At 51.5% G+C, this 19,545-nt stretch overlaps 1 protein-coding gene across 2 annotated transcripts; it reads right to left on the bottom strand.

Moving 5' to 3' along the window:
• Positions 1 to 1,711: 1,711 nt before the first annotated feature.
• On the bottom strand, positions 1,712 to 17,414 carry LOC101694394 (zinc finger protein 383-like). Of its 2 annotated transcripts, none has more exons than XM_004776907.3 (6): positions 17,341 to 17,414; positions 14,262 to 14,347; positions 12,758 to 12,849; positions 9,321 to 9,447; positions 7,813 to 7,944; positions 1,712 to 5,350 (listed from the first exon to the last, which is right to left on the bottom strand). In XM_004776907.3, the coding sequence occupies exons 2-6, from the start codon at positions 14,293 to 14,295 to the stop codon at positions 4,044 to 4,046; spliced, it is 1,692 nt and encodes a 563-aa protein (XP_004776964.1). In that variant the 5' UTR covers positions 14,296 to 14,347; positions 17,341 to 17,414; the 3' UTR covers positions 1,712 to 4,043. The 2 variants fall into 2 exon arrangements, with proteins under 2 accessions (XP_004776964.1, XP_004776965.1); XM_004776908.3 differs by having other exon boundaries at positions 14,262 to 14,350; positions 17,341 to 17,398.
• Between the last annotated feature and the right edge of the window lie 2,131 nt (positions 17,415 to 19,545).

Here is a 19,545-nt window from a genome sequence, read left to right as displayed (position 1 = left end):
CCCTGAGCAGAGCGCGGGGGTCCTGTCAGAGCAGGACAGCAGCCACAGACTGTCCTTCCAAGTCCCAGTCCTGGGTCTGACTTGGCTCTTGCTCTCCCGCTGGGCAGGGGCGGGGCGGGGCGGGCTGGCTCAGAGCCTCTCTGGTTGCCTGCCCAGGGCCCCCTCAACACAGCCCCAGAGACTGCCCCGGACAAAGAGTGTGTGAGAAGAACTGCTCTCCCACAGCTCAGGGACACTCTCCACCCCCACTGCCCCCATGTGCTCTCCCAGGGCCAGTGATCCAAACAGGGCCAGAGAAGGACCTGGGGCGGGCGCCCTGGCCCTGAGGCCAGTGTGCTTGTGTTCACAGTAGGAGGGGGCGGGCAGAGGCTGCTTCCACCACCTCCTCCCTGGCCCCCACCTTCCTGGGAGCGCTGGCCGGGTGGCCGGGGTCTTTTTAGGGCGCCAGAGTAGAGGGGCTCTCCCCCCACCCTTCCCCAAGACTCTGGCCCCCAGTCCTGGCAGGGACCTTCCAGACACAGGCCCATCCCTGCCCAGAAGGAAAAGCCAGGGTCACAGCCCTTGTGCCTGCCAGCTGCGCTCTGGGGAGGGCCCAACCGCGCCCTGCTCCCGCCCCTGGATGCTGGCGTCCAGGGCTGGCTGTGCTCCAGCATCGCACACGCGCTGACCCCAGCACAGGGAGACTCTCTCGGGCACTCACACACACACCAGAGCACCCTCAAAAGCTCAGAATCACCCCCTCGGGCTCACGGGCCTATATGTAAGAATGAAGACCCACAGTCATCCACACATGTGCGGGAACACAGCCCCTGCTCAGACTCAGACACACACACACACACACACACACGACCTCCTTAGAAACACACGTGTTCAGATAAAGATGGAGGCCTCCCAGAAGGACCCGCTCAGTGCAGTGGACCTCAGAGACCCCCTCCCGCCCCCACCCCGCTCCCCGCCCAGGCTGGAAGGCCTATTTGTAAATAGATCAGCCTCCCTCACACACACATACCCCGTCCCCATCCCTGCATCCCCTACGGGGGCCCCTCCTGGATCTGCCAGGCTGGGTCCTGGCCCCCCACCTCCAGCCAGGCATCGCAGGTCACCATCATCTCCAGCTTTGGGGAGGGTCTAAGCCCTGACAGGTGTCTCTCTGCCTGTATTCATTCTCCCCTCCAGCCTGGGTGGTTGTTTATTCTTCCTTTATTGTCCTCTCAAAAGTGATAAAAGTTACACATCCTTACTACAATCACCCCAAGAAAAATTGAAAAGAAGAATCGTTCTTTTAATGGCTCCACCAAATCACAGCAGCCTAACCGGCAAGTCTGTGGGAGAAACTCTCTCTCTGTCCTAGATTAGGACTCTGGGGCCTGGTAGCTGTGCCTCTGGGTTGGTAGAGGACGCTCCTATTTGCTAAAAGGACAAGGCAATGATTTGCAGAGAGGACCAGAAATGAGAGACTTGCTTGTGGTCCAGTCCACGTCATGTTCTCCATTCCAGTCGCTAAAGTTAAAGATAACTTCAAGCAAGGAAGCTTCCCTAGTGTATGAGCTAATACATTCCTTTGTTGATGTTGGTTTCACTTAAGCTTATGGAAGTTGGGTTCCTGTTACTTGCAACCAGGAATGTAGTGAGTATGTTGAGACACATTCTTCCCTTATCCAGGAGGAATCCTCTCTACTCCTCCCACCTCCACAGATGTCTCACTTATTGCCTAAGTGCCAATAAAACTTTATTTACAAACACATGCCACAGAAGACCTCCACAGACAAAAGCAACCACAAGAACGAGTGCCTGCCACAGGTACTCCTCCCCAAGCCACCTAGCCCTACTCCTGAGATAATTTCCAGGAGGATGCAGCCACACTCCTAAAGACGGCTCCCTCTTCCCCCCCACCCAAAGATTTTTGTTTATCTGAGAGAGAGCTAGAGAGACCAAAAGCGGGAAGGCGGTGGGGAGAGGAAGTGGGAAAAGCACACTCCCTGCTGAGGTGGGAGCCGAACCTGGGGCTCGATCCCTGGGTGCTGGGATCCAGGATCAGGACCTGAGTCCAAGGCAGACACTTACCGACGGAGTCACCCAGGCGCCCCAGATGATTCCTTCTTAAAACCCCACTAGAGTCCTTGGAGATCCCCATGCAGGCTCTCTCCATCCTCCCCCTTAGTCTAGTGCCGGGAAGGAAACATCCTGGGGGTTGTGAAAGCAATCCAGAGAACCTGGGTCTGTCTTTCCTCCAAGCTGCTCTGGGAGCAAGCACAAAGTCACGCTCTGAACACGGAGGCACTCTCCACCTTCCGCATTCTGACAAATTCTCCAGCGGTGATGCCAGCCACAGCCCCTCTTGAAGGCCTTCGAGTCCAGACCGCTCAAAAAGGAGGCGATATCTTACATTGTCCCACCACCAAGGCAAGGCTTCTCAAGCTGGGGGTTGTGCCATGTGTTGGTTAGCAAAATTGGTTTAGAAGGTTATGACTTTTTAAGCGAAAGAGAATCGGTGTGTACACACAATAAGGGTAGGTGGTGTGGCATTAAACGTGTCCTTCACATAGGCACAAACATGTGTTAAGGCATACGTAGAAAATACACACGTGTGTGTCTTACTGCAATACAGGGTATCTTTTATACCCTGGGTCATGGTCACAAAAGTTTGAGGGTTTCTCTTCCTTCCCTAACCACTCCCACAGTCCACCCTCATTTGTTTCAATTCGTCAGCTGTTCAGAGCAGGGATCGGTCAGCTTTCTTTGCCGAGGGTCTAAGAGCAAATATTTTAGGCTTTATGGAGCATCCGGTCTCTGTTGTGATCACTCGGCTTTGCACAGAAGTGGTCATAGAGGATAGTTGCCTAAGTGCCAATAAAACTTTATTTACAAACACAGGCCACGGGGTGGGCTGGCCCTGGTTTGCCCACCTCCAATCTAGAGTCTCATTCCGTGCCCGCTCTTGCCATAGGTAAAGCCAAGCTGCTCTCTGCCCAAAAGTGCAGTCCAAACAGAAATGTAAATACCTCTACTTTTTAAAGATATATTTCATGAAAATTTTAATGCTATGAATTTGAAAGCATAGAATATATAAAAAAAATAGCAGTATTGTCTAGATTAATGTGCAAAACTTGAAAAATCTTTTAAAAAAATCTTTTCTGAGCCTCATTTTCTCAGCCATGACATGGGATGGCATCAGTTCCTATTTTATAAGGCTCCGGAGAGGATTCCAGGGGGCCAGGTAACGTAAAGTGCTCGGTGTCACACATGGCAGGTGAGGTGCTCAGGAAATGTCAGCATATATGAGTAGCATTATCAGTCACTGATTGGCTGTTCTGGCCCAGACAGAGGGGAGTGTCTTGTGGGCACGATGCTGGCCAGCCCTGAGACATCAGAACCATCTGTGGGGGCAGCAGTCTCAGAGCCCTTCGTGGAACACTACACTTGGCCATGCTGCCCTCTGTCTCTGGCTCACTTTCTCGGGGCTATGTTGCAGGAGGATTTTGATAAAAGATCCAAAACGGGGCCCACTCAGAACCTTCTGCAACAATGGGTATGTTCTCCACCCGCACCGTCCGATTCGGCAACGGCTGTCATGTTTGGCCACTGAATCCTGGCTGCGTGCAGCTAATGAAACACTGTACGTTTTATTTATGTTTATTCATTTAAATTTAAATCATGACACACTGTTTAGTGGTTACTGTAGTGGACTATTTCTGAAATCCTTCTTAAATCTAATTAATTATGGTGCTGCTCCTGATATCTGAGGTCAGAACATTCCTTGTAGATGGAGGTGACTGATGCGTCATATGGTTCGGAGGATTCTTTGCCTTTGTCTTTTCTCTGCCAGTGGCAGCAATAGGCTGGGACAACCAGAAATAGCCCTAGGCACTCCCCAAACATCTAGGGGAGCCACATAGCGCTGTCCCCTGAATGAAGACCGCTGGTCAGCTAGCGACCCGCCAGCAGGTGCAGTCCATCTCTGCTCACAAAGTTGACGTCATCGTGACTTCTCCGGGGATTAGGAAGGTGTGGGTCCAGACTGAAGGCTCCCCCACATGCGGAGCTCACTGTCTCTTTCTGGCGTGCACTTTCTGGTGGAGCACCAGGGACGAGAGCCGCCTGAAGGCCCTCCGGCATTTGGGGCACGGGTGCAGCTTCCCCGTGGTGTGGATTTTGCGGTGATTGATGAGTGTGGAGCTGTCAGTGAAAGCTTTCCCACACTCAGAGCACACATATGGCTTCTGGCCGGCATGCATCCTCTGGTGTCTCTCGATGCTCGACTTACAGCGGAAGGCCTTTCCGCACCCCTCACACTGGTAGGTGTGAGTCTCTCTGTGGCCCTTCTGATGCTTGAGAAGGGCTGCCTTGCGCCGGAAGGTTCTCCCACACTCCTGGCACCGCTCCGAGGGCCCCACCTGGTGAACCCTCCTGTGCTCTGACAGGTGGGAGCTATTTCGGAAGTACTTCCCACACTGGCCACACTGGTAGGACTTCTCCTCCTGATGAATCCGATGGTGTTCAAAAAGATGTGAGTTGCATCGGAAGGCTTTCCCACACACTTTGCAATGGTACGGCTTCTCCCCCGTGTGGATTCTCTTGTGCTCCGTCAAGGACGAGCTGCGGCCAAAGGATTTGTCACACTCACTGCACTGGTACGGCTTCTCCCCCGTGTGCACCCTCCGGTGACGAGTAAGCTTTGTGCTCTGCTTGAAGGTTTTCCCACACTCCTCACACTTGAAGGGCTTCTCTCCCGTGTGGGTCCTATAATGGCTGCTCAGCGTGGAACTGCTGTTGAAGGCTTTCCCACACTCCTTACACTTGTAGGGCCTCTCGCCGGTGTGAATCCTATAATGTGTGAAGAAGTAGGAGCTGTGCCGGAAGGACTTCCCACATTCATCACATTTGTGGGGTTTCTCTCCTGTGTGGATCCGCTCATGCTCAATGAGATGGAGGGTCTGGTTGAAAGTTTTCCCACATTCTTTACATTTAAAGTGTGGCTTTCCCCGTTGAATTTTTGGACGATTCTGCTTTGGGAAGCCTGGCACCTGGGTTTTCCCAAGAATATCTTTTTTTAGGGTCTTCTTTTCTGGAGGGGTGCTCCGTGATGTCGTTGCTGGTGGTGGATGGCTCAGACATCTCTTCACAGCCGTGGACTCGTGGTTTTGCTTTGTAGGGAGAACTTTTTTGTCTGAGTCTGCAGCCAGGCTGGGGCCAGATTTTTGTATGCTTCTGGGTGGCCTGTCCTCAGTTTCCGAAGTCCCTTCTGTTCTAGCATTCTTTTGGACCATTTCCTTTGCCTTCCCCAGGGTTGGCTTCGTAGAGATGTCTGGCTTTAGAAATGTCGTGTTCGGCATAAGCTGTGTCTTCTTGTCTGAAAGGGACTCAGAATGTAAATCTCTCTCTCTTTTTTAGCGCCATTGTCTATCTTTGGTTGAAAATGTTTTGTCCGAGTATAAAATACATACAAAAAAAGCTCACAAATATAAATGTTTGAAGTGATTAGAATTCACATCATGCCAGCCAAAAAAAAAAAAAAAAAAAGGTGATTTTGCGAGGGGATGAAGGTATTCTCTAAACTTATTGCCATAATCATTTCATAATATATATACATACCACATTATCATGTTATGCACCTTAAGCCTATACGTTATATCACAATAAGCTCACACAACTCTATCCTAAGAAGGCTGGAAAAAGAAAAGACAGCCAGTTCAAATGAGGTGGAAATAAAGAGGGGAAAAGAATCAATGAGAAAAGGAGTTGGCACAGAAAAGAGAAAAAAAGGGGCGCCTGGGTGGCTCAGTGGGTTAAAGCCTCTGCCTTCGGCTCAGGTCATGATCCCAGGGTCCTGGGATCGAGCCCTGCATCGGGCTCTCTGCTCAGCAGGGAACCTGCTTCCTCCTCTCTCTCTCTGCCTGCCTCTCTGCCTGCCTCTCTGCCTATGTGTAATCTCTGTCTGTCAAATAAAATAAATAAAATCTTTAAAAAAAAAAAAAAAGAAAAGAGAAAAAAAAGAGATCCTGTATCAGAATAATTACTTAAAGACAAAATTCAAGCAACACTCCAGAAATAAAACAAGAGCTGATCTCTGGATTGAAGGGACAGTGATACAGAATGTTCCATACTAAATGCAACTGTATTATAACCTGTTATTTATAGTCCATGAACCCTGTGCAAGTTGGAAGCATGGTCAGTTCTTAATGTTCCCTTATCACTAAAATAAAACTGTGTTTCTATCTGTAAGTAAGAGGAATAAAATTTTTTGGTGAGAATTCACAACGTGAGCACATTCATGAGTACAGTGCCAAGATTAAGATCAAGAAACAGAACCCTCGAAGCACTGTCCCTGACGCAAGCCCTCAGCCCACTCCCTCCAATGATCCTCTCCCTTTCGAAAAATTAAGATCCTGCCTTCCAATGGCATAGAATGGCTTTGGCTCTTTTTGTACATTATGTAAATGCAACCTTTTAGCATACACCCTTTCATCCTGGCTTCTTTCTTTCACTCAACTGTTCTATGAGATTCATCTGGATTATTGCTTGTAGTCACAAATCATTCATTTGCCTTGCTTATAGGGTTCCATAGCACGACTATGCCACAATGTGTTTATCTATTTCGTTGTTGATAGGCATTTAGGGAGTCCCCCCTTTGGGACTATTAAGAACTGAGTTGCTATTAACATCCTGTGCTCAGCGGGAAGTCTGGGTCTCCCTCTCCCTCTGCCTCCTGGTCCCCCTGCTTGTGCTCTCGCTCTGAAACTGCAGAGGTGACACTGGAATGAGGAAGAGGCTTACTGTTATTATTTTTTTTTAATAAAAACACCTGGTTACTATTTGGGATTCTTTTCTTTTTTTAAGATTTTATTTATTTATTTGACAGAGGGAGAGAGAGAGCAAGGTGGGGGCGGAGCGGGGGAAGCAGAGGGAGAGGGAGAGAGAGAAGCAGGCTCCCGGCTGAGCAGGGAGCCACATACAGGCCTCGATCCCAAGACCCTGGGATCATGACCCCAGCTGAACACAGACGCCTAACTGACTGAGCCCACCTGATGCCCCTCTATTTGGGATTCTTACTAAATTCATGTATTGTCTTTATTTTTAAAGATCTGTTTATTTATGTTAGAGAGAGAGTGCTCCAGAGCACACTGAGGGGAGGGGCTGTGGGGGAAGGAGAGAGAAACTCTAAGCAGACTCCGAGTTCAGCATGAAGCTCAATCCCAGGACCAGAGACCATGACCTGAGCAAAACCAAAAGTCAGTTGCTTAACCGACTGAGCCACCCAGGCGCCCTTTAAATCCATGTATTTTCTTAAAGGAAAAGCTCTCTCGCTATTCTCCTATATTCTCCAGGTTCAGACGCTGATGGGGGATAGTTGTGCTGCCCCGGAAACATACTGTTGTTTCTCCAAGTCAACGGAGGGCTACTCAACGGTGACGATCTTAAGGATTTAAGTCACGTCCCAGACCAGTCTTTGCCAAAGAACTGCTATAAACATCTTTCTAACCATGAACACATCGATACACACATACAAGGAGGAAAGTGAACAGGTGCTCGCTGAAGCAGTCGGGAAGAGCACTGGGAGGGGACTGCTGGCAGAATTGCCAGATAGTGCAAAGGCCCTGAATTAGGGTGTCAGTGGCTGGCAGCCCAGCTCTGATACAGAGGATGTGGCCAAGGAGAGCTGGAATGAGATCCCAAGAGGCCAGAGGAATGGAAAAGCATTTCTGGAAAGCAACATGCCCTGCCAGGCTTCTCCCTTCTCCTCATACCCCTCAGCGTGCTGGGACTTCGGGGAGAATTTCTTGTGGAGATGCCATGGCATCTCCTCCTACTCACCAGTGGACACGGGGCTCTCGCTGACTCCAGCACTGCTCTGCTGGGGCTCTTGAGGGACGTCTCTCTCCTTGACACAGGGCTCATCTCCTTGCTCTAACCTGGTGATCAGCTTGGGTTTGAAGAACCGATACCCTGCTCCAGAGAAGGGGAGAAGTGCTGGAGGCCTCCCAGACTGCCAATCCAGGCCGAGTTTGCACAGAAAGAAGTGTGTTTATGTTCTGCTCCCAGTTCCAGAACGCTGGTTTTCCCCTACCCCTGCCACAGCACACACAGAGCAATTCTCTCAAACACTGCTGGGGTCCTACAAGTCAGCTCAATTCTGATACCATCTACCTGGAGGTAGGCGTGCATCCCACGGTGGAGGGTTTAGTCCCAGGAGACTGACCAACCCCCAGTTCAGACACCAATCACGAATCCAAGTCGTCACCTGTGCCTCTGACTCACAGGCTATGGGTTGGAGGTTGCAACAACCCCCTTCTTGGGCTTGCTGAGTTTGCTAGACCAGCTCACGGAACTCCAAGAAACATTTTACCCACTAGATCACCAGTTTATTATAAAAGGATATAACTCAGGAACAGCAGGTAGAAGAGATGTATAGCTCCAGGTATGGAGAAAGGGTGTGGGGCATCCGTGCCCTCATACGCCACCCCTCCTCCACAGATCCCCACTTGCTCACCAGTCTGGAAGGTCTGCAAACACTGTCCTTTGGTGGGGGGGGGGGTTGTGGAGGCTTAATTACACAGACAAAATTGATTAAATCACTGGCCATTAGTGACTAATTCAGCCTCCAGTCCCTTCCCTCTCCCTAGAGGTCAGGGGGTGAGACTGAAGGATGGTTCCCCTGGCAACCAGCCCTCCTCCTGAGGTGTTTCCCCAGTGTCACCTCATTAACAGCAAATGACACCTTCATTCCTCTCACTAGCTAAGACATTCAAAGGTGTTGGGAGTTCTGTTCTAGAAACAGGCGGGAGACCAAACAGGTGTTTCTCATCATGAATCACAAAATCGCAAAGACACGAAGGACCTTGTAAGAAGCACAGGGCCACCGCCTCGCCAGCCTCTCCCTCCCCACCGCACCAGCACGAAGGTCTGCGAGGGGGCCCCCCTCGAGGTTCCCAGAGAATGCAGCCCACCCTCAGAGAGCAGGACAGCCAGCCAGCCTCTCCCTGTTGCACTGGCCACTGCGATTGGCTCAACTGCTGTCCAGCCAGCCTCTCCCTGTTGCACCGGCCACTGCGATTGGCTCAGCTGCTGTCACATGACCAAAGCCAGCTCCAATCGGAGCAAAAGTCAGACTTTGGGAGAGAACACCTGGTCCCAAAGGGTCTACCATTTGGGTTGCAAGGGAATTACAATGCTGGTGCCTCCGCGCTGCCGGCGGCTGTCTCGAGACCGCAAAGCAGAGCCAGGCTTAGAAGGAAGCCGATACCACCAAACCTTAGTGCGTGAGACCAGTCCTAGCGCAGAGCTCATCCAAGTCCTCCGAACTGTGGGGACCTTGTCCTTACCCAAGGAGGCCAGGTTCCCATAGTTCTCCAGCATCACCTCTTTGTACAGGTCCTTCTGGGCGGGCTTCAGCAGCTGCCATTCCTTCTGGGTGAAGTACATGGCCACATCCCTGAAGATCACAGGTTCCTGTAACCCAAACCCCCATTCGTATTCACCCAGGGCCTGGTCCTGCACTTGGCCCAGGACAGCGGGTGGAAAGCCAACAGAAGTTGGGGACGTGTTCAGAGTTCTGTGCCGTGTCAGCTTGCAAATAAGGCCTGGGCTCCTTCACCCTGCCCCACATCCACACCCTTTGCTACATGGCTGTGCTGTGTGCTCCTGTTCACTTGGCCATAGAACTTGCTGGGGCCAGTGGGGTGTCGGCCAAGTGTGAGAGAAGCCTGAAAAATGCTTATGCAATCAGCACTGACTTCTCTCTTGGGCCTCCACCGCCTCCAGGAGGAAGCGCTGTCCAGGCTAGCCTCTGGGGATGAAAGACAGTAGAGCAGTGCCAAGTCACCCCAGTCCTCTGAGCAAAGTCACCTCAGGCAAGCTGACAAGGCAGAGTCCATCCACCAGGCACATAAAGGAGCCTAGCAACACCCACAGAGGCACACAGCCAAACCCTTATTGCTATGTGCCCCTGACCTTCCATGGGGGTGGTGTTTACACAGCGTTATTGTACACACTCAGCGTGTTCATGGGCTTCATGAAGGGGTGAAGGAAGGGAGGCTATCTATGAATGTTGGAAGCGGCCCTTTCACTCACCAGTTGTACGGTCACCTGGGAATCTGTTTCCAATGAGGTAGATCGATACCTTGAGGGTTAAGAGCAAAGGCTCCAGGGCCAGACTCCCTGAGTTCGAATCTTGACTACTTAGGATCTGTGTGACCTTAGGCAAGTGATGTGAGCTCTGTGCCTTCATTCTCTTAAAAATGGGAATAATACAGTACCATGTCCTGGAGCTGTGAGGATTAGGTGGATGAAAATAGGTAAAGAAGTTAGCTCTATGCCTTGTACATGCTCAGTGCTCAAGAAATGTCAATTATTTTAGGGTACCTGGGTGGCTCAATGGGTTAAACCTCTGCCTTTGTCCTGGGTCATGACCTCGGCATTGGTATAGGGCTCTCTGCTTAGCAGGGAGCCTGCTTCCCCCTTTCTCTCTGCCTGCCTCTCTGTACTTGTGATCTCTGTCAAATAAATAAATAAAATCTTAAAAAAAAAAAAAGAAAAGAAAAGAAAAGAAAGAAAGAAATGTCAATTATTCTAAATATTTGTTTAGAAGGGGAGAGGATTCTAGTCAATGTGATAGATTAACAAAGCAGAAAAGGTGAGTGCTGGACACAATACCCATTTTCCTTTGCCGTAATAATGGAAGCTACAGGTGAGCCCGTGCTGGCACAGACCAAAGACTACATTCCCCAGCATCCCTTGCACTGGGGCAGCCATGTGACTACACTCGGGCCAATGAGGTGCGAGCAGAAGAGCTGCCTGCGTCTTCTGTGCTTTGGCCTTTGAGACTAAGCACCTGTTCCACTTGCAGTGCCCCAGAATGTGGACCGGCCACGCAGGGCCGAGTCGTCCTCCTGGGCTGTCCACACACACTGTCACCGTGAGGAATAAGTAATGTCGTCTGAGCGAAGCAGCCATATTTTGGGATGTCGTATTATAGCAACCAGAATTATGTGGCTGGGGAGATCCAGCCCCGGGACAGGCAGGGGTGTGGAGGGTGACAGGTGCAGAGGGACGCAGGAGCACAGGTGCAGAAGGCGCAGATGCAGAAGGGCGCAGGTGCAGAAGGGCGCAGGGGCCGTGGCCACAGAGAACGCCCGGAAGGCCTGGAGTAAGAGCCCCAGCGCGCATTTCCTGAAACGCTAGGAAAGGCTGGAAAGGGAAGGCCCTGCAGAGCGTTGCCACGGAGGAGGAGCCGAAGCAAAGGGAGCGGCTGGAACGGGAGAGAGCAGAGCAGACAGGGAACGGTGTTCGCTCCCGGAGTGGGGTCCGCGCCCCTCAGTGTGAGGGCCGGGCACGGGGCTGGGCTGCCCGCCTGGCCGCGCGCCGCCTGGGGACTTGCCTTCCGGCGCCTCAGTCTCCGCATCTGTAAAATGGGAAGAATACAGAGTAGTGCTGCCTCCTGGCGGCGAGTGTGAGCATTCGACAGGACAGTCCAAGAACAGAATCCGCAACCGCGGGTAGCGCTTTAGTAAGAAAGGGCTGGAACCTCAGCTGCTCAACTCTGGCCTCAGCTGGTTTCTTCAAACTGTCTGCTTTCATACAAATGTAAACTGCTTTTCCAACGGGAACCACCCCACCCCCCACCTCCTCTCCACCCCCAACCCCTGCACAGCTATGACGGTTTCTGGCAGGGCTGTGACCTCTAGCACTTTGCTCCTCTTTGGGACTAACATCATGGCCCCATTTCATCCTCACAAGGTAGCCTCCGTGCTTTCTGCATTCTACAGACAAGGAAATGGGGTAGGAAAGCACCAGTAACTTGCCCACTCATTACGATCAGATACAGGGGTGGGGGGGCTCTGGGGGCATCAAGTCGAGATGACAACATACCCTTCTTTGAGGGGGGGGTCAGGAATCTGCCACCATTCATGTTACAAACCTTACAGGTCAGATGCTGTCTGAAAACAGCATAGATGTGAGTTCATTTACTCTCCAGAATAACCCCTGGATGGCCCATGGAAAACATAGTAGCCCCATTTTACAGATGAGGAAACTGCAGTGGGCCTGGATTGTTCAGGAACAGACCCGGATCCCACAGCCATGAGTGGCTGAGGGGGGATTTGAATCCACAGTCAGACTCCAGAGCTTTCGCTTTGGGCCGTTCCAGGCTGACATTTGCAGTCATGAGACACAAAAGGGCCATGGGGATGGCACCCCACATGCGATGCCCCTTTCTTTGCAAAAGCACCCCTTCCCTCTTCCGGGGTTTCTTGGCTCTACAGAGTGAGCCCATCTGGGGACCAGATCATTCCTTGCTGTGGCTTGCAGGCTGTTGAGCAGTGTCCCTGGCCTCTACCCACCCCTCCTGTGCTGACACCCAAACACTGTTTCAGCCACTGCCAGTGTCCTCTGGGGGAACGAACAGCCTCTGGCTGAGAATCATTGTCTTGTCCCAGCCTGCTATTCTCATGGTTGTATCACACAGTGATAACTACTCTGAAGAAAATTAAGCAAGGCATGACATTAGGGAGTGAAGAGGAGGAAGTGAGCAGGGAGGCTTCCTGGAGGAGACAACATTCCAGCCGGGGTAGAAATTAGGAAAGAGAAGAAGGAAGGAAAGAGGCCCAGGAAAACCATCCCCTCTGGGATGGGGCCATATCCTTTTGGGGTGAGGGACAAGGGGAGCCCTGCCATGCGAGGGTCTCCACCAGCCAGAGAGGGTGGCAAATGCACCTGCCCTCTCCGAACTGAGGGGCCCTCTGGTCAAACGGAGAGGGCTTACCGTGCTCCAGGTGGGCCGGAATCTGACTGGTAGTCTTCCCTTCTTTTTGGAGAGGTTCTCTGAAGTAGGAACAGGGCTCTGAGAAAGCAGGTCTGGCAAGGAAGAAGGAGTAATGAGGTCATCCTGCCCTTTCTGGGTGGGGAAGCTCAATAAAATCCCAGTGATGAAACCCACAAGAGATGGATGAAGACTTGCTGTGTGCCACGCCATCTTCTAACTACTGTACAGGTATCACCGTATTTGGTTTTTCATAATAATGCTACAAGATAGCTACTATCATCATCCCACTTTACAGATGAGGACATGGGCACAAAGAGGTTAAGACACTCACTCAAGGTTGCACAGGGGTGCCTTAAGACATGCATTAAACTGCATCCCAAAGCTCAATGGGGAACAGGCAGGAAATGTCAGTGAGTGAAGGCGCTGGGGTTAGACAATGGCACCAGAGTCTGTGATGGACTATATGACACCCAGGATCTCAACTGCTCCCATCTGAGAGAGGCAAAGAGTCCAAAACCAAATTAATACACTTTAAAATACCAGAGAGTGACAGACATCATAACCAAAATAAGCTAGATTGGAATGAAGGCATCTTCATTCTCTGAGGAGCTAAGACTTTGTTTTGACCTTCATTTTGAAAAAGAGATGGCCAAGTGAGCATATAAAGGAAGAGTGTTCTTGAGCAGCATGAACAAAGGCCCTGAGTTAGAATGTTAAAGGTGAAGCTAAGAGGCCAGGGGTGGCCGAAGCCTGCAGAACTGGAGAGGGAGAGATGAAGTCAGGCCAGCAGGGTCCAGTCCCTCAGGGCCACTGGAGCCCCTGTATAGAATTTGTATCATTCTCCAGCTTGAGAGCTCCGACAGGACCTGATCCTCATTTTTTTGTAAGATGCCTTGGCCTACTGAACGGGGAACAGTCTGGAGGAGGCAAGAGTGGAAGCCAGGAGACCACTTGGCACAGGGAGACAGTAGTTTGTAGCTTCTTCCTGGATCAGAGTACATGGGTAATTTCCTGAGGATATGGGGGAAAGTGGTTTCTTAGATTTTAAGACACAGCATCCCAACTCATCTGGTTCGTCTGGCTGATCTATCAGTGAACAACTGCACTCCTGAGCACTTTTACCAGCGAAAGGAAATCACACATTTGTGCAAAAACCTCTGCTCGCGATAGCCAGCAACTGGAAACAATCCAGGTGTCCCTCCAGAAGTAGAGCCATGTCACGGAACCCCACTGAGCAATAAGGTGGGATGAAGCGTGGGTTCCCACAGCAGCCCGGATGGCTTTCCGGGGCACCGTGCCCAGTGGGAAGGAGCAAATCTCAGAAGGTCACCAGCTGCAGGGTTCTACTGATACAAGGTTCTCAAAATGAGAGAATTACAGAGATGGGGATGATTTGTCGTAGCCAGGGGCCAATCTCCAGGGTAAAACTTCCCACCATCGCTGGGCCCTAGAGGCCTGCCTCCCCCCCTCCTGCCCACAGTTTTCCACCCTGTGTTTCTCTTACCGCCTTTGTCAGATGGCTGGGTCTTCACCTCCATGGTCCCCTCCCTCCACGGTGCTGAGAGGCAGGACCCTGTGAGGTGCAGGACTCTGCTAGGGGCGGAGACCAGAGTAGTTAGGGTGTGGGCCATGGTGTCGGGAGCCCCAGTTCTAGTCCCAGCACCAGAGAAGCCATGTGGTCTGGGGCAGGTGATGCCACCTCCCCACCATTCTGTGGAGGAGAGGTGTTAGCCACACTTTCTTCATAGAGTCACCTTCAAGGCCAACTGGGTAGTTTATGGACAGTGCTTGCCATGGTGCCTGGCAAGGCCAAGGCCAGGGCTCGTGCGGCCCTGACGGGGATGCTTGGTTACCCAGGCATACAGCAGGCCTCTGGTGCCGGGCATACAGCAGGCACTCAATACATATTGCTCATGGCCAGCCCTGGTGTTGCTGTCTTTCTGGCCCTGAAAGCTGTAAGTCAGCCTGATGTTCAGAGCTGGACCTTGCCTCGCCTGGCGAGTGCTTATACCCTCTTTCCTGGGACTGTGGTGAAGACCAGTCCTCAGGAGCCTGCACCACAGCCTTGCGGGGGAGGCCCGCTCTGCCACGGCGCTGCTGGGAGGGCCAGCCCTGGGATCCAGGGATCTGGGGACCCTGGTCTGACCCAGGCAGGAAGGCCCTGCAACAAGGCAGGACTGCAGGCCAGTCTGTCTGGCGGGTGGAGTGGGACTTCCAGTCTGATGGACACTGGCTGTGAAGCTGAAAGGATCAGGATGGCCTGATCCTTTACTAACAAAAAGCACACAGCAACCTGACACTTGAATTTTGAGATAAAAAATTGAATAATTTTTAGTGTAAGTATGTCCCAAACAATGCATGGGATACGTCTATATTAAAACTTTTCTTTTTACTTACTTATTTGAATAAATTCTTTTCTCTTTTTTTTAAGAAGTAAGCTCTGTACGCAACATGGGGCTGCGACCTCTGAGATCTGGAGTCAGGCTCAAGGAACTGAGCCACCCAGGCGCCCCCCTGAGTCAATTATTTTTAAGTATAACGTGGCAAGTTCCATGCAATAGTTGGAACATATTTATACTAAAATGTAATGCACATTTATGCGAAACTCAAATTTAAGTGGGTGTCGTATAGTTTTTAGGGGAGTCCTATTTGTTAACCGGCAACACACAATTTGGGAGTTTTTAGCCTCCTTGCTCCTTCAGCTTTGCCTGCCATAAAAATGAAGCCATTAAATGATGATATATGCAAACTGTGTGTGATTCAAATCTTGTCCAGCGATGATGCCCAAATGCCTCCTGAGGGGCTCCCTGCTTCTCCACTTTCCCCAAACTCCCCTCAGGACTGCCCCCCGCCCAGTTTTTCCATGCTGCAGCAGGCCAAGTCACTAACATAGCCTCCTGACCTCCATCTGTCTACTCTAACAACCCAGAGCTAACCTGAATTTCGCTGCCTCCCCCATCAAACTAGCATGCCTCAAGTCTGACCATCCTGCCTCCCACATGGACCCAGCCTCCCCAGCAGGTCCTGGAGTGAGTCCCCAGAGGAGCAGTTCCAGCATCGTCTTTCGCTTCATTTTTCTCCCCAACAATGACAGGAGGAACTTTGAGACCCAGGGGCACAGAAAGACCCGAAAATGACAGTGGCTCTGGGGGCTAATGCCTGGTCCTCAGCCTGGCTCTGAGGCATGGGGGCCACACCAGTGGAGTTTGGGCATCAGAGTGCCCGGTGTCCCGAGGCCCGGATGGCTGACGGCCAGTGCGTAGCCTGAGGGTGCCTCCTCCCAGACCCAGGGTGGCAGGGCAGCAGGAGCCTGTGATAGCAGGGTGTCCCTGGGCGCTTTGCCCCAGCACCGCCAGAGCACTGTTGCAGGGAAGCGACAGCCACGGGCTGTCCTCTCTGCCTGGAGTCTAAACCAACAAGGGCTTCCTCCAGGGCAGCCAGTCCTCCGGGCACGGGCTGGGTCCACTTGCCCTGAGTGTCTCCTTGGAGCCCGCGCGGGCGGCTCCGGATATGCCCAGAGACCGCCCCGCGGGAACCAACAAACTTCTGCAATCAAACAGGTAGAAACACACAAACCCACTTTGGAGTACACACTCGCACAAGCACACACGCACACTCAGTCACAGATACAGATGAACACACTCACACACACCCATATTTAAACAAGACACACACTCAAATACACACACACACACCAGCACACACAGACTCAGATGCACACGAGCCCACTCAACGGTGGACACACTCAGAGTCGCACAAACGCCCACAGCGGCAGCCACACTTACACAAGCACACAGACAGTCTTCACCTGTGTGTTCCCCCCCACACGAGTTCACACAACCACACAGGTGCAGACACATCAGACACATCGGAAGGTACGCACAAACTCGTGCCAGCAGGCACAACGTCCCACGCACAATCATACACAGAGGGAGGCACACAACCAAACCGAGCCACACCCAGGAGTCAGACACGAACTCACACAGTCAGATACACACAGTCTCACAACTGCACAAAAAGTCATGACCCACCAGGATTCACAGACACACAAGCCCACACATTCGGCCACACTCACCGGCGGACTCAGGGTGACACAAACTGACACCCTCCCGCGAAGAAGACGACAGCTACCCCAACTCAGACGCCACAGGGGAGGCAGCTGCAGTGGGACACACTCAGATGCCCGCAGCCGCACAGCCCCGCAGCCGCCTGCACCGCCCGCGGTCGGAGAGATGCGGAGCCGCGGGCTGCGAGGTCCCGCAGGAGCTCCCGCGCTGGGACGGACGCCGCTCTACACGTGGCCACCCGTCCCGAGTCGGGGCCTCGCGCGCGGGCACCCTCAAAGCCACGCGCCCTCCCTCGCACACTCACCTGCGCGGAGCGGATCGCTACCTCGGAGCCCCCACCCCCACACACCCGCCGTCGTCCACGGTCCAGCGGCACTGGAAGGGCGGACGGGACCGCTCCTCTCCTGCTAAGCGCGCAGCCCAGCCACCCCGCTTCCTCTGCCAGACCCCGAGCCCCCCAGACCCACACACGCTCCCTTCCCGTAGCTCCCCGGTCCTCTCCCGCCGCAAACTCACCGCCCCGCGCGCAGCCCGCGGTCTCCCCGAGCTGAATGAGGCTGAGCGGAATTCAAACCCCGTCCCAAGTGCGCGCCAGCGCCGCCCGCCAAACTACCAGTCCCAGAAGTCCCCGCGCCTCGCCGCTCCCGCCGCTCTGTGTCCGCTAAGGAGCCCAAAGCCAGGGTGGGGGCGCGAGGACCGCTGGGAAATGTAGTCCCTAGACCGAGGGGGGCGGCGCCGGGCGCTCCGCGCTTCAGGGGCGGTGGTGGCTGGGAGGTGGCAGGATGTCCCATTCCTCCCACCCGGCAGAAGGGAAGGTCTGGGTTCCCGCAGAGGGAAGGAGCTTTCGAGGAAGAGTGGACTTAAAGCTCTGCAGTCCTCCCTTTTACCTGGCAGTAGTGGCCCGTAGTGACCCCACCTCAAAATTTTCAGCATCCCTCCGCAGCCGCTGGAGGCCAAGATTCACTCAATGAAAAGGAAATCAAAACAGACAAACTCTACATTCAACAAGATCTCAAGTTTTTGTGACTTTTATATGAGAAGAAAATAAACTTTTAAAACCAGTTTGTTGTTTCTATTGGAGAAATCTGAGCGCTGAGTAGTTAATGATATTAAGAAACTATTTTCTAGGAGTGGCTCGGTGGGTTAAGCCTTTGCCTTGGGCTCAGGTCATGATCTCAGGATATGCGGATTGAGCCCGGTGAAGGGTTCTCTGCTCAGCAGGGAGCTTGCTTTTCCCCTTTCTGTCTGCCTACTTGTGATCTCTGTCAAATAAATAAAATAAAATCGTTTAAAAAAAGAAAAAGGAATTATTTTCTGGCACCTGGAGAACTTAATGGGCTGAGCACGAGCCTCTTGGTTTCAGCTCAGGCCTTGATCTCAGGGTCCTGAGATGGAGCCCACTTGGGGCTCCCAGCTCAGTGAGGAATCTACTTGAAGGCTCTCTTCCTCTGCACTCCGTCTCAAATAAATATATTTTTTAAATATTTTATTATTTATTTGACAGAGAGAGATCACAAGTAAGTAGGCAGAGAGGCAGGCAGAGAGAGAGAGAGAGAGAGAGAGAGAGGAGGAAGCAGGCTCCCTGCTGAGCAGAGAGCCCGATGCGGGACTCGATCCTAGGACCCTGAGATCATGACCTGAGCCTAAGGCAGTGGCTTAACCCACTGAGCCACCCAGGCGCCCTCAAATAAATACTGTTTAAAAATTTAAATGTGTGTGTGTGTGTGTGTGTGTGTGTGTACACACACACATATATATGTATTAGTCTAACAGTAGTATTTGGAAGATAGACTTTTTTCAGTATTTCTCTTTGGGAGATACATACTGGGACACAAGGATGGTTTAACATACACAAATCAATAAATGTGATACACAGCATTAATAGACTGAAAGTTAAAAACCACATGATCACCTTGATAGAGGCAGAAGAAGCATTTCACAAAATTCAATACCCTTTCATGATAAAAACTCTCAACAAGCTGGGTATAGAACCACAACATGATAGAGGCCATGTGCAGTAAATCCACAGCTAACATCAGACATCAGCAGCAGAGGCTGAAGGCCTTCCCTCTAAGATCAGGATGGAGACATGAATGTCCACTCTTACCCATCCAATACAGTACTGAAAGCACTAGCCAGAGCAGTTAAGCAAGAACAAAATAACAAAAAGCATCCAAATCAGAAAGGAAGACGTAAAATTTTCTCTGTTTGCAGATGATGTGATCTTACATGGAAAATACTAAGGACTCCAGCCCCCACTAAAAAAAAAAAGTTAGAACTAATGCACAAATTTAATAAAGTTGCAGGATATAAAATCAGCATGCAAAAAATCAGTAGCATTTCCATATACTAATAAAGTACTATCCAATAAAAAATGAAGAAATAATTCCATTTGCAATACAATAAAAAATTAATACTGAGAAATAAGTTAAACAAAAGAAGCAAAAGATCTATACATTGAAACTATAAGCACTAATGAGAGGAATTAATGACACAGATAAATGGAAAGATATCCCCTGTTCATCGGTTGGAAGAATTAACAGAATCGCCTTGACATTGGTCTTGGCAATGGTTTTTTGGATGTGACACCAAAAGCACAGGCAACAAGAGCAAAAATAAATAAGTGAGGGAAGTGGGGTTGCATCAAACTAAAATGTTGCTGAGAAAGTAAACGATCAGCAGAGTGGAGAGAACCTAAGGAATGGGAGGAGATACTACTGG

Source organism: Mustela putorius, unplaced genomic scaffold (genome assembly GCF_011764305.1).
Source record: "Mustela putorius furo isolate JIRA1106 unplaced genomic scaffold, ASM1176430v1.1 tig00000196_pilon_pilon_pilon, whole genome shotgun sequence".
Taxonomy (NCBI): domain Eukaryota; kingdom Metazoa; phylum Chordata; class Mammalia; order Carnivora; family Mustelidae; genus Mustela; species Mustela putorius.
Note: the sequence above shows the minus strand (reverse complement) of the source record. Positions and strands in the feature narration are given on the sequence as shown.

What these genes read in the sequence shown, in the direction of transcription:
- LOC101694394 (XM_004776907.3), bottom strand. Translation starts at nt 14,295, where the DNA reads ATGGAGGTGAAGACCCAGCCATCTGACAAAGGCG. An exon ending in CCAGCCATCTGACAAAGGCG is followed by an intron (nt 12,850 to 14,261) that starts GTAAGAGAAACA and finishes CTTCCTTGCCAG; the next exon opens with ACCTGCTTTCTCAGAGCCCT. An exon ending in CGAGAGCCCCGTGTCCACTG is followed by an intron (nt 5,351 to 7,812) that starts GTGAGTAGGAGG and finishes AGTCCCTTTCAG; the next exon opens with ACAAGAAGACACAGCTTATG.